This window comes from Bubalus kerabau, chromosome 1 (assembly GCF_029407905.1).
Source record: "Bubalus kerabau isolate K-KA32 ecotype Philippines breed swamp buffalo chromosome 1, PCC_UOA_SB_1v2, whole genome shotgun sequence".
Taxonomy (NCBI): Eukaryota; Metazoa; Chordata; class Mammalia; order Artiodactyla; family Bovidae; genus Bubalus; species Bubalus kerabau.
Genome location: NC_073624.1, coordinates 238,193,075 through 238,203,854, shown reverse-complemented (window position 1 = coordinate 238,203,854; position 10,780 = coordinate 238,193,075). Strand labels below are relative to the sequence as shown.

At 42.6% G+C, this 10,780-nt stretch overlaps 1 protein-coding gene across 1 annotated transcript; it reads left to right on the top strand.

Moving 5' to 3' along the window:
• The first annotated feature begins 6,918 nt into the window (after positions 1-6,918).
• Positions 6,919-7,418, top strand: LOC129642267 (plexin-A1-like). Its single transcript, XM_055566814.1, has one exon. It carries the CDS (start codon positions 7,090-7,092, stop codon positions 7,405-7,407), a length of 318 nt encoding a protein of 105 aa, XP_055422789.1. The 5' UTR covers positions 6,919-7,089; the 3' UTR covers positions 7,408-7,418.
• The last annotated feature ends 3,362 nt before the right edge of the window (positions 7,419-10,780 follow it).

Here is a 10,780-nt window from a genome sequence, read left to right as displayed (position 1 = left end):
ACTCAATATGCCAGCAAATTTGGCAAACTCAGCAGTGGCCACAGGACTGGAAAAGGTCAGTTTTCATTCCAATCCCAAAGAAAGACAATGCCAAAGAATGCTCAAACTACCACACAATTACACTCATCTCACACGCTAGTAAAGTAATGCTCAAAATTCTCCAAGCCAGGCTTCAGCAATATGTGAACCGTGAACTTCCTGATGTTCAAGCTGGTTTTAGAAAAGGCAGAGGAACCAGAGATCAAATTGCCAACATCTGCTGGATCATGGAAAAAGCAAGAGAGTTCTAGAAAAGCATCTATTTCTGCTTTATTGACTATGCCAAAGCCTTTGACTGTGTGGATCACAATAAACTGTGGAAAATTCTGAAAGAGATGGGAATACCAGACCACCTGATCTGCCTCTTGAGAAATTTGTATGCAGGTCAGGAAGCAACAGTTAGAACTGGACATGGAACAACATACTGGTTCCAAATAGGAAAAGGAGTTCGTCAGGGCTATATATTGTCACCCTGTTTATTTAACTTCTATGCAGAGTACATCATGAGAAATGCTGGGCTGGAAGAAGCACAAGCTGGAATCAAGCTTACCAGGAGAAATATCAATAACCTCAGATATGCAGATGACACCTCCCTTATGGCAGAAAGTGAAGAGGAACTCAAAAGCCTCTTGATGAAAGTGAAAGTGGAGAGTGAAAAAGTTGGCTTAAAGCTCAACATTCGGAAAACGAAGATCATGGCATCCGGTCCCACCACTTCATGGGAAATATATGGGGAAACAGTGGAAACAGTGTCAGACTTTATTTTTCTGGGCTCCAAAATCACTGCAGATGGTGACTGCAGCCATGAAATTAAAAGACGCTTACTCCTTGGAAGGAAAGGTATGACCAACCTAGATAGCATATTCAGAAGCAGAGACGTTACTTTGCCAACAAAGGTTCTGTAGTCAAGGCTATGGTTTTTCCTGTGGTCATGTATGGATGTGAGAGTTGGACTGTGAAGAAGGCTGAGCGCTGAAGAATTGATGCTTTTGAACTGTGGTGTTGGAGAAGACTCTTGAGAGTCCCTTGGACTGCAAGGAGATCCAACCAGTCCATTCTGAAGGAGATCAGCCCTGGGATTGCTTTGTAAGGAATGATGCTATAGCTGAAACTCCAGTACTTTGGCCACCTCATGCGAAGAGTTGACTCATTGGAAAAGACTCTGATGCTGGGAGCGATTGGGGGCAGGAGGAGAAGGGGACGACAGAGGATGAGATGGCTGAATGGCATCACTGACTCGATGGACGTGAGTCTGAGTGAACTCCGGGAGTTGGTGATGGACAGGGAGGCCTGGCATGCTGTGATTCATGGGTTTGCAATGAGTCGGACACGAATGAGTGACTGATCTGATCTAATCTGATCTCATGTTCATCTGTATACTTCCAATATTATGATTGTGGACATGGAATTGTTGTGTCAAAGGATGTGATTGTATTTGAACTATCATGACAATAGAACAATAGTATATTTTTAAAGAAATATACCATTCAGTGTATTACTAGATGTATGTTTTTTTCTCAAGGCAGTCATTTTTGACAGCAATTTATTTCAGTAGTGTTCCTTTCACTCGAAATAATTCATTTTTTATTTTTGACGTTTGAAGCTTTGAAATTTTAAAATGTTAACATTCTTTAGCAACATAGCTAGTTAACAGAGGGTTGTGTTGTCAGTGTGGTAAGTCCCAATGCTCACTAGAAATGCAGTGCCTTGACAAAACTTTTGACAAAGCTCAGCATACATTTTGAATAACTTCTACTAGCACAGGAGTTCAACTGGTGCCCAAGTCTTGCAGTGCGCTTGGTTTGGAAGAGTACTGAGTCCTTCAGAAGATTCCCTTAACCTTATCTGATGAAAGCCAAGAGCTATCCTTTTTTTTTTTTTTTTTCTCATCCACCCATCTTCCCTAAAATGGATGCAGAGGGAATGACTTATAATCATGTGATAATGCAGCAAGGCACATAGCTAGAAGTGAAAGTTTTCATCCCCAAACAAATCTCTTATGTCAGTGTTTTTAAGTAGAAAACACTATTTTGGTTTTGGGGATGAAGAAAAAGGATGCATTATCTCATAATTTGGGGAGATGTTCTGTTTTACACTAGGCAGTGCCCTCTAGCTGTGTGAACAGGAGCTCACTTAGCTCACATTGCATTTTCTGACATCCTCTCACTCACAGCCTCAAAACCTGGAACATCAATGGACGTGGTATTAATATGTGAGAGAGGTATATAAATTATATTGGGGAACTGTATAACTCGACTATTTTAAATTGAAGTGCAGTTGATTTACAGTATTATGTTAGTTTCAGGATTATAGCAAAGTGATTCACACGTGTGTGTGTGTGTGTGTGTGTATTTCAGATTATTTTCCATTATAGTTTATTGCAAGATAATGAATATAGTTCCCTATAGTGTGAAATGTAAGTCACTGAGTCTTGTCTGCCTCTTTGAAGCTCCATGGACTATGGTCTGACAGGCTCTTCTGTCCATGGGAAGAATGCTGAGAGTGGGTAGCCATGCCCTTCTCCAGGGAATCTTCTTAATGCAGGGATCTGCCCTGGCTCTCTTGCTTGCAGGTGATTTCTTTACCATCTGAGTCACCAGTTTCCTATGCTGTACAGTAAATCTTTGTTGCTTGTCTATTTTATGTATAGTAGTGTGTATCTGACACACACACACACACACACACACACCTATAAAAAAAAAGAGTCTGAAATGCAGTACTTGGATGCAATCTGAAAAATGATAGAATGATCTCTGTTCATTTCCAAGGCAAACCATTCAATATCACGGTAATCAAAGCCTATGCCCCAACCAGTAATGCTGAAGAAGCTGAAGTTGAATGGTTCTATGAAGACCTACAAGACCTTTTAGAACTAATACCCCCAAAAGATTTCCTTTTCATTATAGGGGACTGGAATGCAAAAGTAGGAAGTCAAGAAACACCTGGAGTGACAGGCAAATTTGGCCTTGGCATATGGAATGAAGCAGGGCAAAGGCTAACAGAGTTTTGCCAAGAAAACACACTGGTCATAGCAAACACCCTCTTCCCACAACACAAGAGGAGACTCTACCCACAGACATCACCAGATGGTCAACAACGAAATCAGATTGATTATATTCTTTGCAGCCAAAGATGGAGAAACTATATAGAGTCAGCAAAAACAAGACTGGGACCTGACTGTGGCTCAGATCATGAACTTCTCATTGCCAAATTCAGACTTAAATTGAAGAAAGTGAAGAAAACCATTAGACCATTTAAGTATGACCTAAATCAAATCCCTTATGATTATACAGTGAAGTGAGAAATAGATTTAAGGGACTAGATCTGATAGACAGAGTGCCTGATGAACTATGGACGGAGTTTTGTGACATTGTACAGGAGACAGGGATCAAGACATCCCCAAGAAAAAGTAATGAAAAAAAGCAAAATGGCTGGCTGAGGAGGCCTTACAAATAGCTGTGAAAAGAAGAGAAGCAAAAAGCAAAGGAGAAAAGGAAAGATATAAACATCTGAATGCAGAGTTCCAAAGAATAGCAAGGAGAGAGAAGAAAGCCTTCCTCAGCGATTAATGCAAAGAAATAGAGGAAAACAACAGAATGGGAAAGACTAGAGATCTCTTCAAGAAAATTAGAGATGCCAAGGGAACATTTTAGGCAAAGATGGGCTCCATAAAGGACAGAAATAGTATGGACCTAACAGAAGCCGAAGATATTAAGAAGAGGTGGCAAGAAAACACAGAAACTGTACAAAAAAGAGCTTCACAACCCAGATAATCACGATGGAGTGATCACTGACCTAGAGCCAAACATCCTGGAATGTGAAGTCAAGTGGGCCTTAGAAAGCATCACTGCAAACAAAGCTAGTGGAGGTGATGTAATTCCAGTTGAGCTATTCCAAATCCTGAAAGATGATGCTGTGAAAGTGCTGCACTCAATATGCCAGCAAATTTAGAAAATGCAGCAGTGGCCACAGGACTGGAAAAGGTCAGTTTTCATTCCAATCCCAAAGAAAGACAATGCCAAAGAATGCTCAAACTACCACACAATTGCACTCATCTCACACGCTAGTAAAGTAATGCTCAAAATTCTCCAAGTCAGGCTTCAGCAATACATGAACTGTGAAATTCCAGATGTTCAAGCCCGTTTTAAAAAAGGCAGAGGAACCAGAGATCAAATTGCCAACATCCGCTGGATCATGGAAAAAGCAAGAGCGTTCCAGAAAAACATCTATTTCTGCTTTATTGATTATGCCAAAGCCTTTGCCTGTGTAGATCACAATAAACTGTAGAAAATTCTGAAAGAGATGGGAATACCAGACCACCTGAGCTGCCTCTTGCGAAACCTATATGCAGGTCAGGAAGCAACAGTTAGAACTGGACATGGAACAACAGAGTGATTCCAAATAGGAAAAGGAGTACGTCAAGGCTGTATATTGTCACCCTGCTTATTGAACTTCTGTGCAGAGTACATCATGAGAAATGCTGGGCTGGAAGAAACACAAGCTGGAATGAAGCTTGCCGGAAGAAATATCAATAACCTCAGATATGCAGATGACACCACGCTTATGGCAGAAAGTGAAGAGGAACTCAAAGCCTCTTGATGAAAGTGAAAGTGGAAAGTGGAAAAGTTGGCTTAACGCTCAACATTCAGAAAATGAAGATCATGGCATCCGGTCCCATCACTTTATGGGAAATAGATGGGGAAACAGTGGAAACAGTGTCAGACTTTATTTTTTGGGGGCTCCAAAATCACTGTAGATGGTGATTGCAGCCATGAAATTAAAAGACACTTACTCCTTGGAAGGAAAGTTATGACCAACCTAGATAGCATATTCAAAGCAGAGACATTGCTTTGCCAACAAAGGTCCATCTAGTCAAGGCTATGGTTTTTCCAGTAGTCATGTATGGATGTGAGAGTTGGACTGTGAAGAAAGCTGAGTGCCAAAGAATTGATGCTTTTGAACTGTGGTGTTGGAGAAGACTCTTGAGAGTCCCTTGGACTGCAAGGGGATCCAACCAGTCCATCCTAAAGGAGATCAGTCCTGGGTGTTCTTTGGAAGGAATGATGCTAAGGCTGAAACTCCAGTACTTTGGCTACCTCATGCAAAGAGTTGACTCATTGGAAAAGACTCTGGTGCTGGGAGGGAATGGGGGCAGGAGGAGAAGGGGACGACAAAGGATGAGATGACTGGATGGCATCACCGACTCGATGGACATGAGTTTGAGTCAACTCTGGGAGTTGGTGATGGACAGGGAGGCCTGGCATGCTGTGATTCATGGGGTCACAAAGAGTTGGGCATGACTGAGCTACTAAAGTGATTGAGTGTGTATCTGTTAACTGTATACTCCTACTTTATCTGCCACCTTCCCCTTTGGTAACCATAAGCTTGTTTCCTATGATGACTTCATTCATACTGAAAGTGGTGGCTTGTTTTCCTAAACTTTCAAAGGTGGAGATTTTGGGTTTGCTTTATCTACTTAAAATGTTGCATTGCTTAGTATTGGGTGCTTGATGAATATTTGGTGAAATAAATGGGAATTCCCTGGCAGTCCACTGGTTAGGACTCTGAGCTTTGATTGCAGAGGCTGTGGGTTTATATCCCTAGTTGGGGAACTAAGATCCCACAAGCTGAGTGCTGCAAAGAACAACAACAAAAAACATTGGTGAAATAATGTTTGTTGATGAAGAGGAACAGTGGAATAGGGGTAGGTGAACCTGGCTTTCACTTCTGTATTGGTCCCGAGTGACTTCTGTGGGTCCTCTTGTCTATTTCTCTCTGGTCCTCAGTTTATTCACATACATATCAAGAGGATTGGCCCCAGGTAATTAAAGTCCCTTCTTGTATAAACAGTCTCAAAGTTCATATGACTTTTCAGGCCTAAAGTCTGACCCTAAATCAAGACCTGTGCTGAATCTTTTAAAAACAGCCTACCTCAGAAAGAATAAAATTCCTAGAATAAAACTGCCTAAGGGGGTGAAAGACCTGTGCTTGGAAAACTACTGAAGATAATATGGATGGAAAATTATACCATGTTCTTGCATTGGAAGAATTAATATTGTTAAAATGATTATTAAAATAATTAATATTGGTAAATATTAAGTATAATATTTATTAATATTTATATAACATTTATGTTTTAAAATTTATATAAATATATAAACTCATATTTTATATATTATATATAATATACATATAATTATATATAATGTACAATATATATCAAATTTATATTAATTATTAATGAAAACATTTTATTAATGTTTAACAATAAATAATATTGTTAAAATAATATTGTTAAAATTACCCAAGGCAATTTATTGATTCAATACAATCCCTACCAAAATACCAATAGTATCTTTCAAAAACTAGGAACAATTTTAAAATTTATGTGGAAATACAAAAGACCCAAAAGGCCAAAACAATATTGAGAAAGAGAACCGAAGTGGAGAAATCCCACTCCCCAACTTCAGACTATATTACAAAAGCTACAGTAATCAAAACATTATGGTACTTGTTCAATAGACACACAGATCAATGGAAGAGGATGGAGAATTCAGAATCATATACTTTTGGTCAATTAATCAATGAAAAAAGAGGCAAGAATAGACAATGGAGAAAAGACAGTCTTCAAAAAGCGGTGCTGGGAAAACTGGACAGCTACAGGTAGAAGAATGATAGCTCAGCTGGTAAAGAATCCGCCTGCAATGCGGGAGACCTGGGTTCGATCCCTGGGTTGGGAAGATCCCCTAGAGAAGGGAGATTCTACCCACTCCAGTATTCTGGCTTGGAGAATTCCATGGACTGTATAGTCTATGGGGTTGCAAAGAGTCTGATATGACTGAGTGACTTTGAATCACTCACTCACTCAATATCACATACAAAAATGGGTTAAAGACATAAATAGACCAGAAACCACAGAACTGCCAGAGGAAAACATGGGCAGAGCACTCTTTGATATAAAAAGTAGCAGTGTTCCTTTTTAAGAACCATGACCACCTGGAACATCTCAGTGGCAACTGAGGCAGCAAGACGGTCTTCGAGAACTTCCTGATGTGGCTTCTGGCCATCAAGGGCATGCTACAGAAGTTCGTGGATGCCCTCTTCCAAACCATCTTCAGCATGCACTGGGGCTCAGCCCTGCTGCTGGCCATCGAGTACATGTTTGATTTCCTGGACAAGCAGGCTGATCGGCACCAGGCACATGATGCAGATATGAATCACACCTGGAAGAAAAACTGCCTGCTCCTGTGCTCCTGGTTGAACACGATCAAGAACCGACAGGTCCTATTCAACATCTACAAGAGCAGCAGTGCTCACGCCTGGCTGTCAGTGGGCCTAGGCCTTCATGGACTCCTGCTCCACATCTGAGCACAAGCTGGGCAAGGACTTTTCCTCCCAGAAGCTGCTCTACACCAAGGACATCCTTAGCTACAAGAGCTAGGTGGAGATTTACTATGCCTACATCACCAAGATGACCTGCCATCAGCTACCAGGACACAAGTGCATATTTCACGTTGGACCTGAGTCAATTCAATAGCATGAGTATCCTGCATGAGATCTACTCTTACATCACCAAGTACAAGGGCAAGACCCCAACACAGCCCTGGAGAAGGATAAGCAGACCTGGTGGCAGCTGCTTTGGAGCAAGCTGGAGCGAGTAGTACACACCGTACCCCTGAGTAGCTGAGTCATTGGCCTATGACCATCTGACCAGGGGGACTTGAGTAAATTTGGGGCTGGCCCTTATCTAGCAGCCAGAGCTGAGAGATCTGTAGAAGAGGCCTGGTCCCAACTGTGCCAGGTGCCCTGTGCTGGGGACCATGTGTCCAGTCCTGGTCCCCTTGGCACTAACCTTCCCCTTGGAGCCTGCCAGGGTCCTAGTTCTTAATTGGTGTGGATGAGACGATGCCTGAAGCACCCTCCATGCCCAGAATTGCTTGCCATGGGGTTGGGGAACCCAGGTGTGACCAGGGTCCTTCTTGGTACAATAAGGTGACTTCACTGGTGGCTCAGACGATAAAGTGTCTGTCTAAAATGCGGGAGACCCGGGTTCGATCCCTGGGTTGGAAAGATCCCCTGGAGGAGGAAATGGCCATCCACTCCAGTACTATTGTCTGAAAAATCCCATGGACAGAGGAGCCTGGTAGGCTACATTCTATGGGGTTACAAAGATCAGACACGACTGAGTGACTTCACTTCACTTAAGGCCCTGGAGGTGAGGCTGGACCTTCTGGGAGGGAGAGACCAGGTTGCCAAGGCCAGGACTAGGCCCAGCGGCTGGGAGGGTTCAGCTTTCAGCTGTGCCTGGCTTCCTGGGCAGAGTCTGAGGACAGGGGCCTGGCTGGTGGCCCAGGTGGGGAGAGTGAATGCCCAGGGCTTGGTCATGATGAGCTAAAGTCTGTCTGGGCCATCACCCTCCACCTGCTATGTTTCAGCACCCCTATGCTCACCACTACACACCTATAACCACCATCCTCTTGATTCACCACATGCTGTCCATGGCTGAGGTTGGAGTGACACATCAGTCTCACCCACAGAGAGACCCTGGGTCCATCCTATGGAGGGGTTGCAGGATGGCTCCACCCAGGGCCCAAGTGACTTCCTCTTCTGTCCTCAGGGCTGTGCTTCTGGGAGCTATTTGGGCCTGGGGCTCCTGGTCATGAGTGTAAGTTTATCTCATTTATTCCCCCTCACCATGCCCACCATCCCCCACACCCTGCCTCAGGCTGAGCTCTGAGCTGTAGAGGTCCAGGAGTAGTCATGACCACACTCCTTCCCACTCCCTGACCCGCCACCAACATTTCAGAGGTTTCAGTCTGGCTCCCCAACAGCATGCTGGCTCCTTGCAGCAAGGGGACATCTGGGGGCCATTGTTCAATTTTTAGGGGAACAATGGACCCTGCTTACTTTGTTCAGGCAGCTGGGAGTCTTGAGGTCTCAGATCACACCCAATGGCCTGCTTGGCAGCAGGATGCAGTGACCAGAGGGTCTGGAGGTTGGGTCTTCCCATGTTGCAGTCAGCAAGCAAGAGAATACATGTTGAATTACAAAACCTGTACATTAAAAAAAAAAAAAAAAGTAGCTATGCTTTCTTGCATCTGCTCCTTTTATTTATTTATTTATTTATTTTTTGACAGTATCAAGGATGGTTTGTATTTCAACCATTATCTAATTAAGATTCAGGTACACACTGCTACTGCTAAGTCACTTCAGTCGTGTCCGACTCTGTGCGACCCCGTCCCTAGGATTCTCCAGGCAAGAACACTGGAGTGGGTTGCCATTTCCTTCTCCAGTGCGTGAAAGTGAAAAGTGAAAGTGAAGTCGCTCAGTCGTGTCCGAGTCCCAGCGACCCCATGCACCACAAGCCCACAAGCCTCCTCCATCCATGGGATTTTCCAGGCGAGAGTACTGGAGTGGGGTGCCATTGCCTTCTCCCGCATCTGCTCCTTTTAAAGCAAGAGAAATAAAAACAAAAATAAATGGGAACTAATTAAACTTAAAAGCTTTTGCACAACAAAGGAAACCATCACAAAACCAAAAGGCGACAATGAGAGGTAGAAATTATTTGCAAATGATATGAGTAATAAAGGGCTAATATCCAAAATATATAAACAGTTCATACAACTCAACGTCAAAAAAACAACCATGTTACAAGATGGACAGAAGACCTGAGTAGACATTTTTCCAAAGGGGTCATGTAGATGGCCAACAGGCACATATTTGACACTGCTTCTCTTCAGGGAAATGCAAATCAAAACGTCAAAACCACAATGAGGTATCACCTCACACCTGTCAGGATGGCTTTCATAAAAAAGAACACAAAACCAAATGTTGGCAAGGATATGGGGAAAAGAGAACCCTTGTACACTGTTGGTGGGAATTTGATTTAGTGCAGCCTTAGTGGAAAACAGTATGGAGGTTTATAAGAAAACTAAAAATGAGACTATGGTATGACTCAGCAATTCACCTCCTGGTTATATATACCCCCCGAAAAAAAGCAATAATTCAAAAAGATACATGCACCCCAATATTCATAGCAGCCTTATTTACAATTGCTAAGATATGGAAGCAACTTAATTGTCCATAAACATGAATGGAAAAAAAAGTCACAGTGTATATAAATACAAGCATAATGTTGCCATTTGCAACAGCTCGGGTGAATTTGGAGGGTATAATCCCAAAGAAAGGCAATGCCAAAGAATGCTCAAACTACCACACAATTGCACTCATCTCACACGCTAGTAAAGTAATGCTCAAAATTCTCCAAGCCAGGCTTCAGCAATAAGTGAACTGTGAACTTCCAGATGTTCAAGCTGGTTTTAGAAAGGCAGAGGAACCAGAGATCAAATTGCCAACATCCGCTGGATCATGGAAAAAGCAAGAGAGTTCCGGAAAAACATCTATTTCTGCTTTATTGACTATGCCAAAGCTTTTGACTGTGTGGATCACAATAAACTGTGGAATTCTGAAAAAGATGGGAATACCAGACCACCTGACCTGCCTTTTGTGAAACCTATATGCAGGTCAGGAAGCAACAGTTAGAACTGGACATGGAGCAACAGACTGGTTCCAAATAGGAAAAGGAGTCTGTCAAGGCTATATATTGTCAACCTGCTTATTGAAATTCTATGCAGAGTACATAATGAGAAACACTGGGCTGGAAGAAGCACAAGCTGGAATCAAGCTTACCAGGAGAAATATCAATAACCTCAGATATGCAGATGACACCACCTTTATGGCA